This window comes from Diospyros lotus, chromosome 6 (genome assembly GCF_014633365.1).
Source record: "Diospyros lotus cultivar Yz01 chromosome 6, ASM1463336v1, whole genome shotgun sequence".
In the NCBI taxonomy this organism is placed as follows: Eukaryota; Viridiplantae; Streptophyta; class Magnoliopsida; order Ericales; family Ebenaceae; genus Diospyros; species Diospyros lotus.
The window spans coordinates 17,266,330-17,289,600 of NC_068343.1; the positions used below are offsets into that span (position 1 = coordinate 17,266,330).

The 23,271-nt window shown below is 34.4% G+C and overlaps 2 protein-coding genes across 2 annotated transcripts; both read left to right on the forward strand.

Moving 5' to 3' along the window:
* The first annotated feature begins 1,689 nt into the window (after positions 1 to 1,689).
* LOC127803024 (lanC-like protein GCL1) lies at positions 1,690 to 6,908 on the forward strand. The gene is made up of 5 exons (XM_052339017.1): positions 1,690 to 2,009; positions 2,154 to 2,347; positions 3,233 to 3,344; positions 5,344 to 5,811; positions 6,276 to 6,908. The coding sequence occupies exons 1-5, from the start codon at positions 1,851 to 1,853 to the stop codon at positions 6,615 to 6,617; spliced, it is 1,275 nt and encodes a 424-aa protein (XP_052194977.1). The 5' UTR covers positions 1,690 to 1,850; the 3' UTR covers positions 6,618 to 6,908.
* Positions 6,909 to 18,702: 11,794 nt separating this feature from the next.
* Positions 18,703 to 22,029, forward strand: LOC127804876 (serine/threonine-protein kinase SAPK2-like). Its single transcript, XM_052341948.1, has 9 exons — positions 18,703 to 19,096; positions 19,247 to 19,321; positions 20,171 to 20,272; positions 20,568 to 20,621; positions 20,711 to 20,803; positions 20,891 to 20,983; positions 21,075 to 21,179; positions 21,287 to 21,385; positions 21,493 to 22,029. The coding sequence occupies exons 1-9, from the start codon at positions 18,977 to 18,979 to the stop codon at positions 21,766 to 21,768; spliced, it is 1,017 nt and encodes a 338-aa protein (XP_052197908.1). The 5' UTR covers positions 18,703 to 18,976; the 3' UTR covers positions 21,769 to 22,029.
* Positions 22,030 to 23,271: the final 1,242 nt, after the last annotated feature.

The following is a 23,271-nucleotide window of genomic DNA, read 5'->3' on the forward strand; positions in this document are numbered from 1 at the left end:
TATAATATAATGTGGATAAGGACATTTTACTCTTTTAACTCTTATTCTGTAAGTCTGTCTGTCAACCTATCTTGTTATGAAATTTTTTTCTTTAAATATCAATTAAGACATTATAACTTGAGTTCTTTTACAGAATCAGACAAATTGACAGACATGCTTGCAGAATGAAGGATGAAGATTAAAATATCATCATCCACATTGCATTGAAAAAAGTGCAATATAAAGTGAATGAGGATATTTTAGTTTTTTAACCCTCATTCTGTAAGTCTGTCTCTCAATTTGTTTGACTCGAAAGAATTTTCCTTATAACTGTTTGATGGGATAGTTTTGCATTACGTTGACAAATGAATCCAAAAAGATAATTACATTCTGTGCTTCCAATTTCTCATGCTGTGCCATTAAGAATGTTAATTTTAATAAATGTATTTTATTTTTAAATTACAAATTTATTATTAATTAATTTTATTAGTAAAATTACCCAAAAAAATATTTGTTATTTTTTATTTTTTAATTTGATATAAAATGACACGTTAACACTTGACATATTTTATTAAAGGATGATTAATGAAAATCCAAATTTGTAATAATAAATTAAAGTTAAATATTTTAATAAAATTAAAAATTAAAAAAATAGCAAAAGTTCAATTTTTCTTTTGATAATTAACTTTGTTTTATATGAAGATAAAAAAAGATGTCTTCCCTTTTAAAAGAAAATTTATTACTTAGTTAGGGAAGACAATTAATAACTATTTGACAAATTCGATCCATCCAAAGAAGGTATGGAATTAAAATTTTATTTGTTAGAATGTTTACAAATTGACCACAAAAAAAAAAAAAGAAAAAGAAATCCGTGTTGGTAGTAGTGGGGCACAGGGATGATGCTTCTGACTATATATTACTAATATATATATATATATAATTAAAGTAGCCTAAGTCAAGTTCCCCATTCATTCACCGATTAAGGTCTTGTCCACTGCCCATAGTCTCACCATTACCAACTGAAACGAATTATAAAAGTCAAATAAATTAATGTTAGAAATAAAAAGTGATAAAAAATAAAAACACTAATCTATTGTATATTTATAGGTATAATAATAATGACTTTGTTTTTGTTAAAAAGATTTTATATTATACGAATTTATGTACTTGAAAAAATTGAATGGCTTTTTTTTTATATATTTTTTTAATTTAAATTAAAAAAATATATTAATATATTATCTAATCAGTAGGAACATTAAAAGCAAGATACAAAATAAAAAGATTTTGATGCATATCCTGTGTGTGTTACCATCCGTATCTATGGGTCGGATCTGATTTGTATACCGGTGGCGGGTATTATTTTACTAATTTTTTGGCACACCGCGGATGATGTATTAACGTGGCACGTGGTTGATGCATCACCAGGGTTGCACAGACACATCGTCCAACCGCAGCCCAACACATTGAACCCCGCACTATGTTGCACGAAAACAAAATAAGAAATATTTTTGATAGAAAACGAAAACTTAGAAACAGACTTTCTTTTAAAAAAAAAACATAAATAAAGTGTAAAACAAGAATTAAAAACATTTTTAAAATGTTTCAAAAACGAAAAGACGTCAAGCTATGAAGTGTTTCCGCGTAACATAAACCCCCCCCTCTCAAATTGATATTTGTGGTCGAATTCCTACTCCTAATGATTTCCATTGCATAAAGCACTATATATATCCTCGTCTCGCTCCCCACTCCGGAAGAAGCTTAAAAACCTCCTTTCGTTTGTTAGGTGATACTGTCAGAATCTACCCAGGATATTTACTCTTCAAAGTTACATTCCGAGAGCGAGCAAGCAAGCAAGCGCGAGAGAGAGAGAGATGTCGTCGGTGGTGCAATTCGCTTCGCAGGAATCCAACAGTACTCGCGAAGACGGCAACGAACGGTTCGATTTGCTCCGGCTTCCGCGACCGGCGGTTACCAACCTGTCACTTCCGGCCGAGGCTTTTCTGAAAGCGGCCGTCTCGATCAAGGACCAGGTACGTGGTGATCACTGAAAACTGAATTTCACGTTTCTTACTCGGGAAAAGAAAAGGGAAAACTGAATTTCAGGGCGGTGGTACCGCCGTCGGGGAGTGTTAACTGAGGCCGGAGGGCGTTCCGTTCCGTTCCGTGTTGGTCAGGTAGTAGAAGTCACGTGGAAGAGGCGGTGCGAAGCGGAGGGGACTTGTACGGACCCGACAGCATACACGGGGCTCCTGGGGACGGCGTTCACCTGCTTGCGGTCGTACCTGGCCACCGGTAGTCGCCAGGACCTGCTATTGTGCGCCGATATCGTGGACGCGTGTGCCTCCGTCGCACGCACCTCCTACACCAGGTGATCCGCTGGCTTTATCTTTTTGGCGGTTTTGATTCATTCTTGTTGTGGGGACCACGCTGTTTTAACAATGGTTTTCTGATATTTCTATCTTCCCCCTACTAAGCCCTGGCTGGGTCTCCTTTGGGGGCCCACCTGATTAATGGCACGGGCACATGTACAACGAGACTTCAGACGTCTCTTCCAATTATGGATCACGTCCCCTTCCATACTAACCCTGGCTTTTTAATTGTTTCTTTCCATCAAATTACACTATTTTTAATGAGAAAATACACAGATGTTTACAATTTTGACATTTTTAATTTCAATTGAGTGATATAAAGAAAATTAGTTATGTACAAACAACCTGCGATTTTCAAGTCCTAATTAAGCGCATTTAGTTATACATGTACCTTAAATTACCCTGACCTAAAATACATTATTTCTCGAGTCTTAGGCCAAATATGTGACAATTCCGTAAAAATATCCTTATCGTTGCATCAATAATTATATATCTTTATTTAAAATTTATCAAAAAAAATACAAAAACTAATCTCTAAACTCAAATTAAAGATGAGTAAAGTTAACCTCTGTCTTAAATTGCTATCTCCAATTTAAGGCATGTGCTTTAGGAAAAAAAAAATCAATTAGGGCATTATTGTCTCTTTACGAATTTATTTAGTTAACCTCTGTGAGTAAAGGTTAGTGGTCTCTAAAAATTTCTGAAAGATGAAGGGTTTGTCTGGGTGAAGGGGTTTAGTAACAGATATTTGAGAATTGAGAACCCTTTATTATAACTACTATTATTAAAATATATCTCACGTCATTTCATTTCATTAAATTGTTGTGTAAGATTTCTGTAAGTTTAGTGTTACTCTTGTTTCATAATAAGGAGATGGGTGGCAGGCACTTGACATTTTTGTGCGGCAAGGGAGGGGTATGTGCGCTTGGGGCAGTGGTGGCTAACCTGAAGGGAGACTATCAAAAGCGAGACTTGTTTCTGGATCTTTTCTTTGAGGTACGTTGCTTTCTGGGTTGGTTCGGTCATAATCATTATTGAGCTAATCTACTTGGACGATTTGTTATTTCCTTGCAAAGGACTTTGTCTGACAGGTTGTATAAATAGTTGTTTTCGTCTTTCCTTATTTGATAAATCGCAGGGATAAATAAATATCTCATTTGGACCACTTTGGACCATGAAATGATATTTATTCCATAGCAGTATATCGCCAAAATGGACTATATTTCCATGGCTGTATCCGAGTGGGAATATCTCATGGGCCAAGTGTTTTCTTGTATATATGCTTGTTCCCATACTCTCTTGTTTAACTAACCCTTTTCTAATATATGGCTTAACTAATTCTTTCTTAATATGACGGGTTGACCCAGAAGGGGACAACCTGAGCTTCAATTTCCCAGTTCAAACCCAGCTTCCAACTTTCCACAAAGTACCCCCCCCCCCCCCCCCTCCCCTCCAGTTCAAAAAAATGATACTTTCTGATAACCCAAGAAGAGAAGCAAACTGTAATTGATCTCTAGAATTTTATTGACATGTAATAGTATATACTTCACTAATTTTCAATTTGCATTTAGATAACTCATCATGAGCAAGTATTTTTTAATTTTTCCTCTTTCCTCAGCAAAAAAACAAGATGAGGTATTTGTCAATTTTATCTTTGTAATGCTTAGCACTTTTTTGAATGATGGGGGGTGTTTTATGCTTGGAGAGGGAGTTGTTATGGTTAACGGCAGGATGCTAAATTCTTGTCAATGCATTACAATTACATCTCCAATGTCTTATCATTAGTATTTCTTTGACTTGTTGGTTTTACTGGTATCATGTCAACCACTTCATAACCTTTGCGAATAGAAGGTGCTCAAACGACTGTAAAGCATGATCTATTTGTTTTTTCACTGTTGTCCTCAACCTTGTTATCTTGGTTTGTACAGAGCAGTCCTCATAATTATTGGGAAAAAAATCGTATCTACCCCACCAATAAAAACATTTAGGGATTCTGAGTGATCTGGAATCAATCTCCTATATATGTTCAGGAAAATAGAACATAACCACAATTTGACCAATTGAAAACAACAGACAATGTCACAATTTCCACTTGAGGTTAGAACTATAGTTTGTCCTCGATTGGGTGTCAGAGAACAAGTTGGTAATTGACAGATTGGACATAAAGTGTGTTTTATATCTTCAGCTGAGACTTGAACTCCCTGCAAGCTAGATGCTGAGTTGATAATGTTACTTGCCAGTATGGTCTGCCGTTATCATGGCAAACTGGACACCTTGGAATATCAGGATTGTAGTGTGGTTTATTAAATTATGATTTTGGTTTTTTGGGCCAATCTAGATTTGAGTCACTGATTATTGGAATTTATTTATTTCTGTACATTTCTCCAATTTTTTTAATGATCAAGCAATCCAACTTTATATTCTTGTTTTGCAAATGTTTCTGGTTAGTATTGGTGTGCTGGGACTGACTACTTTTGCTTTCTAATTTCAAATGCATCATTATTGTCTTCCTCTCACAAGATAGGATGCCTATCACACAGAATAATTGTACCAAGGAAAGGCGAAGAACTATCCTATGAAGTACTAATATATGACTAAGTCACCCCCTTGTTGTGATGAAAATTAACAGTGGAAGTCTGAATACAATGTTAAAACCTCAGGCTAGGCAGCTGTTATGTGATGATAAATGTCCTAAGAGTTATACAGGGAAACAAAAATTGAAGAGGAATGTTAACCATAAATCATGATACTACTCAGACCATGATACTTGCATGTCACTCCTTTCCAGGTTACTGAATTTTGAGGATGTCAATCAACGTATTTTAGTTTTTCACAATCATTCAGTCTGTCAGAATGACCACCTCAGTAGATAAACCATGATTCCCGGAGTTCTTGATTGCATGTAAAGTTCTTAGTTTCTTGGTAATAAATATGAGATACTTGGATCTAATTTTGTACAAGTTGTCTTAACGTTTATCCAATGCACTTTCTCTAGATTGCACAAGAAAGAGCCCTCCCGGTTGGCCCTGAGGAAGGAGGCTTTGGAATGTCCTATGATCTTCTTTATGGTCGAGCTGGATTTTTGTGGGCTGCTCTGTTTATAAACAAACATCTTGGACAAGGGACGGTTCCAAATGACCTTGTCATGCCTGTTGTTGAAGCTGTGTTTGCAGGAGGCAGAGCAGGGGCATCTGATAACACTGGCAGCCCCCTGATGTTTAGGTGGCACGGGACGAGGTACTGGGGTGCAGCCCACGGCCTTGCTGGTATATTGCATGTCTTACTTCACTTTCCCCTCTCGAAAGAGGATGCTGAGGATGTGAAGCGGACTTTGCACTATATGATGAGCAACAGGTTCCCCAGTGGAAACTACCCCTCGAGTGAAGGGAACCCCAGGGATAAGCTGGTACAATGGTCTCATGGAGCAACTGCCATGGCCATTACCCTTGGCAAGGCATCGCAGGTTAGTGGCTTCAACTTGGAGATTATTGAACAAGTAATAAAGTGAACTATGTTTCATTTCATAAGGAGAATAAGGAATGTAATTATCATAATCAAGAACTGGATTTTGTAGTAGTCTCTGTCATGAACAAACTGAGAACGATAATGGAAAAATCAAAATCTAGCTGTATCCAGCATCTCCCGTGCTAGGTCTTATTATGAGGTACCGAAGATGTAATTATCTTGGGATATAATGCAAATAGAAATAGTAAGCCTTGTGCACCAAGCATGGCATAATCAGAGTAATAGATACCTTTGCTGTAGTGCCATGTAGAACTTAGTCTCAGAGTAAGGATGTGCCCTCTTTTAACCTGGTATATCTCTTAACACGACTTTCTCTTTCCGCTGGCATTGATATCCACTTACTGTTACATTTATATGATGCCCGGTAATTCGTCCAATCCTTAATTTGGTTTGTAATTGCAGGTATTTTTAGGCGACAGGGAGTTTCGTGAAGCCGCCATTGAAGCCGGAGAAGTGGTATGGAAAAATGGGTTGGTGAAGAAGGTGGGACTCTCCGACGGCGTGGCCGGGAATGCTTACGCCCTACTCTCCCTGCGCCGCCTGACTGGAGAAGGCATATACGAAGAGAGAGCAAAGGCATTTGGTAGCTTCCTGTACCACACCGTGACCAGGGAACTAGTAGTGAGTCCTGGGCAATCTAAAGGCGCAGATTACTCTCTGTTCCAGGGCCTAGCAGGAGCAGCTTGCCTTTGGTTTGATTTGCTTGAGCCAGCAAACTCCAAGTTCCCTGGTTATGAACTCTAAGACTTAGACTAAACTGTTGTGCGATGGGGGGCTGCTTGCTTGGTTGCTGGACGCATGCCTGCCTTTTAGTATAACTACGGGTGATATGGTGTGTGCTTCGAGATCAAAATCGTTATAAGTGAAATGGAAGATATTTGGAATATGAAGGACGTGAGTGGTATATAGAGAATCATGCTGAAGTATTATTCACCCAAGTAAATGATGTACTGTGAGAAGGGTCGCCTTCTATTTTGTGTTATTTGTCAAAGTTTCTTTTTAATTATATATTATAATTTATAGATTAAAAATAAATTAAGTATATTTTATAAATTTAAAATTTGATTCAGTTATAATTGTGCTTTTGTCTCTTTACCTTTACTGTGGAGTATTTTTTATTATTTAATATAATAAAATAATTTAAAATATTACAACGGTTGTTTTTAATTTTTTTTAATTTGTATTAATGTTAACTGAGAACAAATTCATAGACCCTGACAACTTTTTTTTTTACCTGCATTGTAAGATTCGTGAAGCCCGTAACTATGGGCGCCCACCTTATACCAACTCCTTATTTGGGCGCCACGCCCATAGAGGTATGCTTACTGCGCTATTTGTCCACTTCGATAAGGATGGGCTGACGTCGTTGCTTGCTTTTCGTTGTGATTTTCCAAACTTTATTTTTTGGATTTTGTTATGATATAAAGTACATTCAAAGCAATGAATGAAGCTCTAAATTATAAATTAATAAATTAATTATATACTTAAATTTTTAATGTAGAGTTATTTATTTATGAAAAGTTATTTATACTTTATTGAGAAGTGATTTATATATGAAAAGTTTTTTTTTATAACTTGGGTTGCTCTCATAAAGGTTTTCGTTGTTTGATCTCATAATTTTTTACAGGAAAAATAAATTTGAGTATGAATTTTTTTTTTAAACTTTATATATAGAAAGTTCTGAGAAGTTATTTATGTTTTAGAGAGATTATTATTCACAAATGAAAAAAATTAAGGGTGCCTTTGATTGTAAGCATAGAATTTGTATGAAAAGAAAATATTTTTTAAATAATTGAATTCAATTATTTAGAATTAAATTTTAAAGAAAATGTTAATTGAACGTGTTTAATTGCCTTAATTTTTTATCGAAAAATTGTAATATTTTTTTAACTTTTAGTATTTGATTGCATTGCTTAAAAATAAATTAAATATACATACATAAAATATTTAAAAAATAAAATAAATATACATACACAGATATACATACACCCATTGAATGAAGAAGCTGTTGTCACTGGCCATTGTCGCCATTATCTTTCACTCCTCGATCGTTGTTCTCGCTCACTCTCTCTCTCACTCAGTTCGTCGTTGCCTCTCGTTCTTTTATGACCATCGATTGAGCTTCCTCTTGACTTCGTTGATCGTCGATCAGTCTTCTTCTCTTTTGCGGTGCCATCGTCGTTTTTTCATGATCGCTGGCTAAGCTTTCCTTCAGCGGTATATATATATATATATATATTATATATATTTATATATTTATATCCACTAGCAAGTGTTTTTAAGCTTGTTGTTCGAACTTGATGTGTCATGAACAAATATCTACTCAAAGATAAAAATCTTAAACTAAAAATAACTCAAAATAAGATAGACTAAAGCGTAAGCGTCTCCTGAAAATACAAAATTATCTCCCAAAAAGTGTAAATGGTCCTAAGAAAGATTTTAGTCTTCTGCTGACTATAATTAATGGATTTTCCTGGAACCTAACCCATAGATCTCTCTTGGGGAAGTCATGAAAGAAGCGAATTATAATTTTAATATTCAAAAATTAATTTTTTTTTATAAGAATTTCACAAAAAATAGGCATAATTTACAAAAGTTCTAATCTTAATTGATTTTCGAATATCAAAAATGTTTATCACGAATTTAGATATTTTATAAATAGACGAGTTCTTGTTTTAAAAAAATTTATATTTTTAATATTATATTTAATTTTTTTTATAAATTTGAGTGTTTTGATTTAAATATTAGAATATTTGTATAGAAATTGACATGCATCATTTAATTAATTTTTAAAAATTTAAAAATAATATTATTAATAAATAAATTTATTATTAGGTTAAGAGACGACAAAACGCTTTGAGGGAGCTTTTTTCAATTCAGCGCTGTGTGACCACTTTTTTGAAAAAAAAAAGAAAAAAAGAAAAGGGAAAACTGATATCCTTAGCCACTGTGCTTAATGGAGTAGCCTGTCCTTTCTAATTAATGAAGCCTAATAATAGAAGGCAGGCAGCTTGCATTGCATGTTACAGCAAACAAAATACAAATCATCATCAAGTGCCGATCGATGAGAGCAGCAGCATAAAATTCCAAAGCTCCAATCCAACCCTTTGCATATATATGTACGTTTGTGTGTTGTGCCATCTCAAGTCCCATATATATATATATATCACTAGATAGCAGCGGATCTAGAAATTTATGTAAGGGGAGATTGAAATTTTTTTTTAGTATGTAAAATTATATATCACAAATTTTGAAATGAATTGTAATTTTTTTTACTAATTTATTATTAAAAATTAATTCTAATTGTGAGCTGAGTGTAGATCAGCCCCTGCAACTAGATCTTCAAAGGACAATCAATCAAACACTATGGACGAACATTTGCATGACAGTTCCTTGACGGGTTGAAGTTGAGTTCTTGAAGAAACTCACATTAATTTCATGTCATTTCCTTTTCATCTACTTCCAACAATGCTACTTCAAAACATACATGCATATGCATGCATGTGGGTTTCATCACTCAAGTCCATGATTTATCATTTTTAATAGGTTAAATTCATATTTTTTTAAAACTTTATATGAAAAGTTTATCATTCTCTAAACTTTAAATCTAACATGTTCAATACTTAACTTTTATAATTTACACCTATTAACTACTTAACTTTATCTAAAAAAATGTTTGAGTTATATGTGACTTGAGTTAAAAAAATAAAAATAAAAGAAAGGAGAAACATAAGAATTATTAACTAAATCGATTATTCTTTCTATCTTCCCACGTGCCTTCGACCATTGTCTTAGCTTCTGTCTACCTGAACAAAAGAACTGAGTCTCCCATCAACTTTTAACATCTTGAATTATCTCAACCTTTTTTTTTGTTTTAATCGGTGACTCGCAAGTCACAATCGACTAACTTTTCCCCTTCTTCAATTGACGACTTATAGCCAGAAAATAAACGCATGCTTTGGCATCAGGCATGAGCTCCAGACCACTGAAGCCCATAGCTTGATCTGATCCTTAGGTAAAAAATAATCATATACAACTGCTAGGTGCACATTAGTCCCACAAACCCAGCTAACAACTGACCCCTATCGATGACAAATCATGTCCCTGATATCCAACAGCCGTTTAAAGAAAGGCAAGTCATCTTTTTTAGTCGTTCGCTCCCATATGGATGAAAAAGAGAGATAGTGATGGTGAACCCATTTGATCCAGAAAGAATCCTTTTTGTTGTGAACTTTCCAGAGGGCTTTCGAAATGGGGCCTATGTTCTAGCTCCTAAAGTCCTTGAGACAAGGCCACCCTCGGAAGGTAGATGCTCGACCAGGCCATAAGAGAAGACTTAGAGCTCCACAAAAGAGTCTGCAGATTCTATTAATTTTCTCAATGACAATAACAGGAATGCGAATAATGGACAACCAGAAGCCATGAATTCCCTGAATAACAGCTTGAATGAGTTCCACCCGCCTCACATAGGAGAGAGGGGCCATGTTCTACGCCTTAGTGCAATCTAAAATTCTGTTAACCAGCGGAGCAAAGTGACTAACCTTTAACTTTGCAGTAGCCAAGGGGATACCAAGGTAGCGAAATGACATAATACCCTTAGTGAAGCTCGTCTGGAGAAGCTCTTGATCAATCACCCCAGTTGTGAAAATGCTGGACTTAAGGGAATTAGCATGAAGTCCCAACTTCGCCCCAAAATTCCAAAGGCAATCCATGATAATCTTGATTGATGGAATGTCACCCCTAGCAAATATCATTAGGTCATCAGCAAAGACTAGATGAGTGTTACGAAGGTTGTCACATTTCGGATGATAATTATAATTAGACGCTTTTATTGCTGCTTTAAGACTCCTAAAAAAATATTCCACACAGATAACAAACAAAAAGGGGGATAACGAATCACCTTGTCGAAGCCCTCTATTGTCCTGAAAGAAACCATACATGCATGGATTCATTGATCATCGATGAACGGATCACCTTTCTTCTTCTTCTTCTTCTTCTTTTTCTTATTATTGTTACGTGATGTTAAAGCAGAGCAGATCCAAGTGGGACTGAAAGCGATGGTGAGGTTGGGAAAGCATGCGATGTGGCTGTCTGCGGCTATAAAAGAAAGAATCGCTAATAATTGCTTTTATTTCTTGGATTATATATAATATATATATATTAGAGCTACTTGGTCAAAGATCATGCTATTTATACGCACGCTACTATAAAAATATTTCTTTTTTTTTTTTTTTGACAAATTTATTTCTTCTCACCCAACAATCTATGATAGTCTCCTTTCTTCTTCTGTGGTCACTTTTAGTATTTGCCCATCATATTCGTTTTGTCACCGTCTTCACCTCGTTGTCTTGCAATCTCGTTTCTCGCATCAATTATTGTTAAAGATATAGTGACAATCGTGAGACTGAGACAAGAAGATAAAATAATGACATTAATAAGTAATTATTGGAGATGATTATGGAAAAGAGAGAGAAAAGAGAGAAGAGGTGGTCATGGGTTAATGGGTGAAAAGGGAGAGAGAGATATAACAAGAAAGGGATATTTACAATTTTATAAATTGTAAACTGAACAAAAGTATTTTTATTATTTAAATTATTTTATGTAACTTATGATATAATCCAAACAGTACAAATATCATTTTCCATTCGATAATGCTTTCGCAGTTGGTTTGCAAGTGATGGGTGCTGCCCTTGCTTTCTTTTCCATATTTTCTCGAGAGAAGGGGGTTTTAATTTTCTAGGAAAGTGGGCCGGGAGTGGAGTTGGCTGCATGCTGACGCTGCTTGCTCCTTCTTTAAAGAATTAATAAAATATTAGATTAGGTGTACAAGTGAATCAGATTTAGTCACGTTAATGTCTTTTGATAATTTGTCAGCTTCTATTTTATTTTGCTAAGAATTATGTTTTTTTTATTAATTTGATAATTTTTTTTAACCCACATATCTTCCAAAAAAGATATATATGCATATTAACCCATTCAGAAGTGTTAGGTACGCTTAATTACTTGATATTTAGTTAATTTTTGAACAATATTTTTGACAATGTTAATTAATATGGCCTCCCAAATAACACTGTTAGAGAGGACCACCCATTAATATCCTTCTTCGAATGAATGAGAATTAATTGTGGTCCTGAGATGATATTATATATATATATATATATATTAAGGGAATCTTTCTTTCTTTGTTCGCTCTGATCTTTGAAAAATTTTTGAGAGCCAAACAAGTTTATAGGCAGACTTACAGGATGAGGATTAAAAAATTAAAATGTTCTTGCCCATTTTGTATTGTACTTTTTTCAATGTAATATGAATAAGTACATTTTAATCTTTTATATTTTGTTCTGTCTCCCATAAGGCAGAATCCGCCACTAATCTGCTGGCTCATTGTCCACTGTTGGAGTTCATGAACCCACTACTTCTTGAAATGAACGCAAGTATATATAATAATACTATATATGCATATAATATAGATCAAAAGGTTTATATATATATATATAGAATTGATTTGATGATAAAGAGATGGCGTTTAGCCATTCGAGATACATATAGGGTAATTAATTGAGCAGTGCTTGGTTTGGATCGGATCGGAGGGGATGGATGTTTGCCAATCGCCATACATGTCGTCTTCCTCTTCCTGCTGGTGTCTTCACATTTGCCGACCTTTTCATTGGTGGGTTTGTTCATCGGCAGCTTAGTGGACAGAACAATTAATTAATGGTATCTCTTGATCATTTGCCTTCAAAAAATGATATTTTTTGCATCGCTTTTGTGTATAATAAATTAGTCATATATTTTGTAAATGAATTTACCATCTAAGCACATTTTATCTAAACTTTTGTGATTTAATTAGTAGGTTATTTGGGTAGAAATTTTTTATAATTTAAAAATAGTTCTACAGTTACTTAAATTCTAATTAAATTAATTAACCAAAAGTAAGTTAATCAAATACTAATTAAACTAAATAATAAATAAAAATTTAAAAATAAATAGATGTGGTACTGTTGGGTGGAACTATACATGCATGCCTCCCCGCAATGAGTTTTTCAACTGGAACCATCGTTTTTGGCTAGAAAGCCTATCATTTTCGACACCATCGTCGCAACCAAACCCATCAATAGATTCAATTTTTTCAACTTAGAAATGGATCAATTAGGGAGAGAGGAAGCAAAGACACAGTAGAGGGAGATGGGTTTTGACAAATCAATAGTAGAGATGGAGTAGATATATACAAAGGGTTTTGTGAAGTGATGGTTGAAGGTGAATGGAGCAAGGCAATAATGGTTGACAAATTAAGGTTAATTAGGTTTCCAAAGGTGGTGGGGATGTGGATGTGGATGGATTTTACCCAATCTAATTCTATTTATTAATTAATTCTCTTTAGAAAGTGAGATTAGAATGAGCAAATGCTTAATTAGATCCCCTCCCCTCGTTATTGATTGATTGTTCTTTGTTCATCTTTTTTTGAAAAACAGTCAATTCGTTTATTTAGTTATAACTTACACATTAATCATTGTATAATTAATTTTTATAAGTAACAATATCACTTTTGTTTCTCAGATCAAACTCATTTTGCATACGAGACACATGACCAAAAAAAATCTAATTTTGAATAAACTTTTTCCTAAGTAAAGAGAACAATCTCTTTGATTTTAACAAAAAAAAATTAGAAAAAAAATCTAAGTTTTTACAATAAAGAACCCAACAATGGAATTTCTCATTATTGAGTTCGTAGCAGTGATTATGGTGACGGCCACTAGCAGTGATTATGGTAATAGTCATGGCGATCGCCTAAGCCCCTCCACTATAGAAGTTCCCTTAAAAATTAAATTTAGTATACTTTAAATATATAATAAATATGTGCTAAAATATATAATTTACACTAAGGATGTGTTTGATAAGGGTGAAAAATAAGGGTAGAATTCATTTTTATCCAAATTTCAAGAAATTTCATTAAACAGTTTTTTTCTTTTTCTTCGTGGAATTCAACTTCCGTCTTAAAATGAAGATTTCCTTGAAATTAAGGAATTGAAATTCCTAGTGGGCTGAAAATTAGAATTCCGACCTACTTTCCACCCTCAATTAAATAGACCCTTATTTTATTTGAGTTTAGTTAGTAGAAGGGTGAATTGTAAATCAAAAATTTCTTAGGTCACTGGTTCAATTCACTCTGAATTTTTTTTATATTTTAATATTTTTTAAATAATAAATACTAATCTCAGAAATTTTATAAGAAAAATTAATGTTTTAGTGAATTTTTTTACATTTTAATCTTTGTTAAATAATAAATACTAATTTTTCAAAATTTATAAGAAAAATTAATGTTTTAGTGAATTTTTTTACATTTTAATGCTTTTTAAACAATAAATATCATTCATGTATAGAAATTTTGTAAGAAAAGTTAATGTTTTAGTTATTGAATTTTTGAAAATTTTTAGTTAATTTTTTAAATTTAAAAATTAATCATGTAAACTATTAATATCAAATTTGATTTAAAATTTTAAAACTCTAATATTCAATAAAATTTTAGTTTATGAAGTTATCCGAAGTCTCAGAATCGGGCGTACATGCATGTAAGATATAAAGAATAATACTATTGGTACATCTTTGTGTATATTTTAGACTATACAAAAGTATACCAAAGAGAAAAATGTTTCTCATGAGGCGCATAGAGACACGTTAAGCGTATGGAGACGAGGGATATTTTAATCATAATACCCCTTTGTGTAGCCCAAAATATATAAAAATAATATACAACTAGCATGATTCATATATAAATGGCTACAAGTTGAGATCTCTTCTGATTGGCCATTCTTTGAAGGAAAATTGTAAGCATTGATTATCTAAAGTTTTATATCTATATATTCTTAAAATGCATTTACACGTTTCTGACTGTAAGGACCTTGCCATACTATGAGCCTGTTTGTTGCAGTTTAAAAGTTGTAACTTTTAGCTTCTATCTTCAAAAAAGTGGGTATATAGTGTTTGTTTTAATTTTTAGAATTCTAGCTTATAGCTTTTATTAGCTTTTAGAAAGGGTAGAAGCTGGCTTTTTTAAAGCTGGGGTACCCTAACTTCTACAATTTTTGATTAAACAGTTACATTTTTTTGACAATTTTACCTCTGTTTTTAACAAAGAATTACTCTTCTGTCCATACAATCAAGGGTCTCTCTTTTCCACCGCCATGTCCATTTTCAAATCTCTTCTTCTCACTCGCCATCCCCCTTTCTCTCTATACACTAATTAATTTTTTTATAACACTTGAAACTTATACATATACACTAATTAATTTTTAAATTATCATTCTATAACTATTAAGGGTATTATGGACAATTATACAAAAATAAATTATTTTAGAGCTTATGATATCAAATACCACAACTGTTTAACTACAACTTCTGAGAAGTTATAATAAACAAGTTCACAACTTATTCTAAATTTTAAAAGCTATAATCTAAGAAGTTAGAAACTATAATTTCTTTAATTAAGCTGCAACAAACGGGGCCTATAATTGCTTGCAAAAAAATATGTTTTTTTAAGAAAATTTTAAACTTTGTGTGTTCTTACGCGGCTTCCAATGTTCGTGTCTTTAACTACATTAGGAAAGATAAATCACAGGTTGAACTTTTGACCTTTGTGTAAGACGAAAATCGAACTTGCAACGTATTGAATTAACACCAAAATATTACTCATTCGATCATTCAATCTATGCTTGGGAATAATAAAATTTTACACCTTTTAATTTAATGAGTTTGACAATAGATCATTACTGTTAGCAGACGTATAATATTTAAAATAAAAAAAATTATATTCAAGACATTCCAATTTAAACATATCTAATATGTTGGTATCTAATTATATTTAATTAAATTTGAACCATAACTTATAACATCACCCTTAAATTAAAGTTGGTTTTGTGAGAATAATTTGAACGGTTTTGTAAATTAAAATTGTTATATTATTTACGTCAAATAATATAACGTTTGCTCGACAAGAACAAAATCAGAAAGAAAGCATGAACCCTTCATCTCCTCTATACTAGGGGTGTCAATGGTTTAGATTAGTCCGATTCTATAAGAATCCAATAACTGAACCATTTTTAATGGTTTCAAAAAAATAAGAATCGTAACCGAACCGTTACATATATAAAACTAAACTATGACCAATCTGTCACATCGAACCAATTCTAATTCGATTTCGGTTCTATTCAATTAACATTTACCTTCTAAATATTTTCGCAAAATATGAAATTACAAATAAATTTGGTAATTAAAATAAACCCGTAACTTCATTAATACTTCAAGTCTTGAAGTAAAAGTAAAACAAAACAATTTATAGATTAACTCATCAAATAAGATTGCATCGATCATTTAGTATAGCAATAGCGTAAAAAAGTCTAGAAATAAAATAGTTTATGAATCTCGCCAGTTTTCTACCAAGTGATACTATTTATGCGTATGTATATATATATACCCAAAAAATTATAATATATATATAAATATAATATCGGTTCCGGTTCGGTTTGAACCACAGTTTGGAAAAAAAAAACAATAACTAAACCAAATATATCGGTTCTTAATTTTTTAGAACCAGAACCTAACCTTTGAACCATGAAACTAATCCTAAAGGCACGATTCGATCCGATTTACTGATTTGCGGATATTTTTTAACACCCATACTCTACATGCTCGAATTGAGCATGCAAATTCGACAGGAATAAGAGAATAAATCTCATTTGTAAACAATAATAAGAAGAGAAATTCTATTCGCAGTCAAATTTTTGCTCTTCACAGTGATAAGTAAAAAAAAATTATAATTACTCTTAACAACCACTTTTATTACTCTTCAGAGTCACTTATATTTTAAAATTACACTCTTCCACATATCTTATACCTCATACAAAGCCACAACCCACACATCGCCTTCTCTACTCGCCATCGCCTTCTTTGCTTTGTCGCTTGCTGTTTATTTGTCGTTGGAGTTATTTCGTCTCATCGGAATTTTCAGGAAATGAATTTGGATTTTCGATTTTGCAACTGGTTTAAGTTTGGAAGTTTCAGTGCGACGATCGAGAAATCCATAATTCCCTATACCTTATATCTTTAATTTTTTTATTTTTTATTTTTTACTCAAGTATTTGACAAACCCAATTTTTAATTAAATAGTGCTAATTAACATATTTTTTTTATACTTAATTTTTTTATCTAAGAATTACACTTGAATAATTTAATTTAAAAAAATATATATATATTTTTATACTTAATTTTTTATCTAACTATGGATTTCTTGAATCTGCGGGTTCGAGAAATCTATAGTTGCCTGAACTCACGGATTCGAGGAACACATCTTTATTTTTTTTATATTTTATATTTTATGTAATTATTGGCCAAACCTATTTTTAATTAAATATTACTGATTAACATGTTTTTTTATACTTAATTTTTTATCTAAGTATTGGACTTGAATAATTTAATTTCTAAAAAAAATAAATGTATATTTTTTCATAAATTTTATTTAATATACGAGGAAATTGATAGTGATGATTTTTTTAATATTTTAAAATTTAATTTTTTTATAGTGATGATTTTACATCTTTAATTTTTTTTATATTTTATTTTCTTATCCAATTATTCATAAATTAAAATAAAAATATTTGTAAACTTGGCACTTCACTGAACCCAGGGAAGTCCAAATTCCACGAATCCTAGAGTTCGAGAAAGACTTTCCCTAATTTTGGGATTTGGGAAACATGGATTTTCCCGAACCCTAGGGTTCGAGAATCCCAACTTCTCGACCTTTTACTTACTTATCCGTAGAATGGTTTGTGGTGTTTTTTTGAGTAGTTATCTTTCTTGTCAAACTCTGCCCACATCGTCATCAATATTTGATTGTAATAATCTATGTCTAACTCTAACTAGCTGAGCGAAAATAATTGAGCAATGGTGGATGTGAAATAATAGAAATGAGTGACCTCTTTGTTATGATGAGCATAAAATAGCTTTGCATTGGTAAGTATAAAATAATAAGAAATAAATTACAGAGTTTGATCGGTGAGAAAAAAAGTGTTACAATAGGTGATTACAAAACGTGAGTAGTTGAGCATTAAACAAAATAAAAGATAAAATTAAATTTTTATTTAAAATTATTTTAGATATATTAAAAACTAAAAAGTAACTGCAAAGAATAAAAAAAAAAAACACAACTGTGAATAGAATTTCCGTAATAAGAAATTTGGAAGTTGGAATCTGAATGTGTGGAGTTTTGGAAAAGTCCAAAAAGTCCCCAAGTCCAAAAAGAGTATGAGAAATTCCAAGTTTGAAAAGAGTCCAAAAAATCCAAAAAAGAAGATAAAGAAGAAGCCTGAAAAAAATTGGCTAGAAAGAAGGAAGCTATGTAAGAATTTTTTTATAATAATAATAATATCGTAACACTTGCTTGGTTCGATGTGCAGAATAGGGCCCACGTTTTAAAAAGCCTCCCATTTCCACTGTCTACGCCGTCCACGTCAGTCCCCCCCTCCTTTTACCTTGGGAAAATGCAAAGAATTTCTGTACTGTCTCTCCTTTCCCTCACGTCCCCTCTTCCTTACCCGCTCCCGTACTCGCCCACACTCCCCTAGACGGGTGACCCCTTTCCCCCTCACCGGCCACGATGTCAGCCCCATCAAGCGAGTGCGCCAAACTCCTCGCACCAGACGCGTCCAGCAGATGGGGCTCCATATAGGCCGCAACTTTGTTTAGTTCTGCTCGGAATTCCAACCTCTAGAATCGCGCCGCGTGGCCCTTTTTTCCTCCTCCTCCAAATGATGCATGTGTAATAACGGTAAAGCTTTCAACTTGCAAGGAAGAGCCGGGGGAGAGAGAGAGACTTGGAAGGGAGCTTTTGGCTGGCTTGGAGGACTCAATCAGGCCATCTTTTTATCACCTATTCCTCGGCAAGCAAAATTGAAATATTATCAAATCATTGATCTGGACTCTGTAGAGCTTAGCTTGGTGACTTGGATACACACACAGATATATATATATATATATAATCTAGGGAAGGAAGGAAGGAAGGAAGAGAGAGTCTATATATATGTGTCTGGTTGCTCTTCGGTGATACAACAATGGAGAGGTATGAGATTCTGAGAGATATAGGCTCTGGTAACTTCGGTGTGGCCAAGCTTGTGAGGGATAAGTGGACTGGTGAGCTTTATGCTGTCAAGTTCATCGAGAGAGGCCAGAAGGTAACATTGGCTGCAATTTATTTCTTAATTTGACCTATTAATTTTTCCGGGGAGTGGTTGTTTAGTCCCGAGACCATCTGTGTTTTTGTTAATTTTACTTGGGTTTTTGTTTTCTTGGATTGACTGGAGGGTTTTGGTCTCGTTTTGCAGATTGATGAGCATGTGCAGAGAGAGATCATGAACCACAGATCCTTGAGGCATCCCAATATAATTAGGTTCAAGGAGGTATTCTTGAATTTCTTAGCTGATTATTCAAACATTTCTAGATCTCGTATTTGTGTGGCAAATTAATGAGAAACAAATTGATGAGAAAGGGCGTTTAGACAGTCCTATTTATACCAATCAGTTTGTTTCCCCAATCAGAAAGTTCAGCTCAACTTGTTTGTATAGCTAGTGATCTGTAATGATCTCTTTCTGTTTTGGTTTGCTTCTTTTCTTTGCCCCTTAATTTCTTCTGGCTTTTAAGATACTATTCATGGGTAGTAAAAGGGATGAAGCAGGGAGTGGCCAGCGGGGAAGGTGGACGGCCTGAGTTCTTAGGTTCGAATTCACTCCCCACGCAGTCAGTGTAAATTAGAGTACATATTATTTCACCTCAAACTTCGAGCTTTAAAGAGAATTTCGTTTTGCGTTCCTTGTGTCTCCTTTGTTTTCCTCTTTATTTTTGGCTGTGAACTTTCCTGAGTTGGATCCCATATGAATCAGATGCCCATCTGCAATTTGCAGTCTAATTGACTTTAATGACTTGTTTTAGCTTTTCTCTCCCTTCTTTTCCACTTTTTTGGTTTTGAAACTCACTATCCATATTTCATTTGCCTTTCTCTGAGAGGAAAAATGGGCAGACTGATTTATATATTTTGGGTTGTTTTGGAACAAAATGTCCGGAGAGAATAATGCTGCCATTTTCTTCTGTAATAGAAATTAATATAATTTATTCGACATTATTAGAATTTCAAGTCCTCTGTTCATTTGGAGAACAGGGCTGAGGCCGCTTGTTCTGGTTATTGTTGTTTCTCCTTAAAATCCTCTATATCCGGATACTTATTAAGGGAATCTTCCGCATTGCACATGCAGGTCCTTCTAACACCAACTCATCTTGCCATTGTCATGGAATATGCTGCCGGAGGAGAACTTTTCGAGAGAATATGCACTGCCGGTAGGTTCAGCGAGGATGAGGTAAACTAGAAAAAGGATTTATAAATGGGGCAACCCAAATTTAGCTCTATATGTTTGATAAAATTTTTTCATGGCATGATTAGATTTCAAGTAGATGAAATAATTGAAAGGAGCGTCTTTTGAACAGTGGATATGAAGCAGCATCCAGCATTCATCCTTTTTGCTGCAAAATTATTCCATTATAAAGGAGTGTAGTAACTAGTTGATTATACACCAGAAATACATTATTTTTAATCTTCTTTGTTGGGTTGTCTCTTTTGTTATATATAGTTACTTATTTGTTGATTTGGTTCAGGCAAGATTTTTCTTCCAACAACTGATATCTGGGGTCAGTTACTGCCATTCGATGGTAAGCTAGCTTGTTTACAGACAGAGTCATCCATTTCTTCCTAAACAGAACAACTATAGTCATGATTCCGAGACATTGTTTTGCTGCAGCAAATTTGCCATAGGGACCTTAAGCTGGAAAACACGCTATTGGATGGAAGTGTAGCACCGCGCCTCAAAATTTGTGACTTTGGCTACTCCAAGGCAATGAGCTCGACAAATATCGATCCCCTATTACACCGTTTTTGTGCTTTCCGTTGCTAACTTTTTTATTGTTTTTTTTTTCCGCAGTCATCTGTGTTGCACTCTCAACCCAAATCCACGGTAGGAACACCGGCCTACATAGCGCCAGAGGTCTTATTGCGAAAAGAATATGATGGGAAGGTGATGCTTATCCTCTTGTTACTTGATACATTCTGGGACCTAGTTGTTCACCTAATAGCAATAACCAATATGTTGTCATTGAGATCAATAGATTGCAGATGTTTGGTCTTGTGGGGTTACATTATATGTGATGCTGGTTGGTGCTTATCCCTTTGAAGATCCTGCTGATCCTAGAAATTTCAGGAAGACAATTACTGTTAAGTTATCTTCACCAACTTTAAACTTCTCATCGGTCGCCTTTCCCTTGATTTTGTTCTTCAATTTCTAATAGACCGATCAATATCTGTGAACCATCTATGGCAGCGTATACTTAGTGTCCAGTACTCGATCCCAGACTATGTCCGAGTTTCCATGGAGTGTCGACACCTTCTTTCTCGGATATTTGTTGCTGACCCTGAAAAGGTTTTGTAACCTACATTAATTGTTCAGAATTTTGTGGAAACAATTACCCTTTTACGGGTTTATTCTTCTTGGGGCATTCTTTGATAGCATTCTATTTGCCGTGGCAGAGAATAACCATACCAGAAATCAAAAAGCACCCCTGGTTCCTGAAGAACCTGCCCGCCGAATTCATGGAAGGAGAGGAAGCTAGTTTGCAGAGGAACGATGCAGATAATCCATCTCAAAGCATGGAAGAAGTGTTGGCTATAATTCAAGAGGCTGGAAAAGGTGGAGATGTGCCGAAAGGAGGGCATTTTGTTGGCGGCAGCATGGACCTCGATGACATAGACGACGCAGACATCGATGATATAGAGACGAGTGGAGACTTCGTGTGTGCATTGTAGGTTGTAGCTTTTCATCATACAGATTACCACCATCTTCCTGTAACACAATTGTTGATGAGGTAATCTTCTGCATGCATTTCCATGAGAACCTAACGAGCAGCTGCTTCAATGCCTTTCTAAGCTTTCCTGAACCCAAATTTGCTCTCTTAGATGGGATTTTACACAATCAAATTGCTCTAAAATGGGGGATATATCTGTTGAGCATCTATAAAGTGTGTATCTGTGTGCTATATAAATCAGCATGATTTGGACACTTTGGAAGCACTGGCACGCTGAAAAATATGTTTTGGCAATTAATTAAGACGATCCAATGGGTAGTCTGTTTGTTGGATAGATCAGACAGATTAGTTGTGACAACGAATTTGTCAAAACACCAATGCAATCTTCTCGTTGAGTTCCCACCATGAATTGCCGACAGAAAAAAGATTTTGGCCCCACTGTGACATCTGATTTGGTAGTTGGATTCCCTGTCACTGTGAAATATATAAAAACACATCATCATTAATTTTATATATTTGTACGCGTCGTATGGCTGTGGAAATTCACTGGTTGGTACCGGCGCAATATAAGTGCTTGTTCCCAGCTGACCCGTTGACATCATTCAGGTATTGAAGTGAAGAAGATGATGAAAAAAATGAAAATTTGAATTGTTTGGAACAATTATTTTTGTAATTTTGGACGTTATTAAGTTACGATCTGTGTATTATTTAATAAAATTAAGACTTCAGATACATTCATGGAGTGCATATAATATATTGCAAATCATAGACAGAAGGTTTGTGTATGAGTATTGTTTTATATGATTTTAGAATTGAACATTGAATTCATAGTTTTATATGGTAGTTGTTTGGGCCAATCCCAGCCAAGGGGAGGTGACAAAATAAATTAAGGATGTTTTGTTAAGTTGGAAGTTATCCAGGTGAAGATGATGATGACAATAACAATATTATTAACCTTATCCTTGCGCTGGCAAGAGGCAATGATTAGTGCGTATCCTTCCATTAATATTTGATTAAGAAGTCGCCGTCGACGAGCCCCTTGCCTCCATCATCGGTCGCCTAAGCTTGCAACCTCCGCCTTTGCCGATCGACTCGCAACCGTCTGCCTCTGTTCTTCTCTTGTCGCCTATCCTTCATCATCGATCGCCGTCGAATCTCCGCCTTGCAGTCCGATCGTTGGTGCTCTTCGCCGTTGCAACCGCCGTCGACGACTCCTCAACCTCCGCCATCACTGCCGTCGATTGGATCCTCCATAGCAGCCAATCTTCAAGCTTCACCCAGATCTGCCACAATTACCCAGATCCGACACTTCTGGTTCAGATTTGTCCGACCCGCTAAGATAGATCCGCTTCAGATCTGACCCAACGGGCTAGATCCGACCCGCCAGATCTCTCCATCCTGGAATTTGCCCAGATTTACTTCTGAGGTCTGCTATCCTATTTTTTTTTTTTTATGTTTTTATATTTGTCGATCATTTAATATTATTTAAGGTTATTTGATCTTC

Excerpts from the sequence above, each read along its gene's own strand:
- LOC127803024 (XM_052339017.1), top strand. The coding sequence starts at position 1,851 with ATGTCGTCGGTGGTGCAATTCGCTTCGCAGGAATCCAACAGTACTCGC. Across the intron at positions 3,345-5,343 it reads TTCTGGATCTTTTCTTTGAG|ATTGCACAAGAAAGAGCCCT; the intron begins GTACGTTGCTTT and ends CACTTTCTCTAG. Across the intron at positions 5,812-6,275 it reads CCCTTGGCAAGGCATCGCAG|GTATTTTTAGGCGACAGGGA; the intron begins GTTAGTGGCTTC and ends TTGTAATTGCAG.
- LOC127804876 (XM_052341948.1), top strand. The coding sequence starts at position 18,977 with ATGGAGAGGTATGAGATTCTGAGAGATATAGGCTCTGGTAACTTCGGT. Across the intron at positions 19,097-19,246 it reads TCATCGAGAGAGGCCAGAAG|ATTGATGAGCATGTGCAGAG; the intron begins GTAACATTGGCT and ends CTCGTTTTGCAG. Across the intron at positions 20,984-21,074 it reads GAAAAGAATATGATGGGAAG|ATTGCAGATGTTTGGTCTTG; the intron begins GTGATGCTTATC and ends TGAGATCAATAG.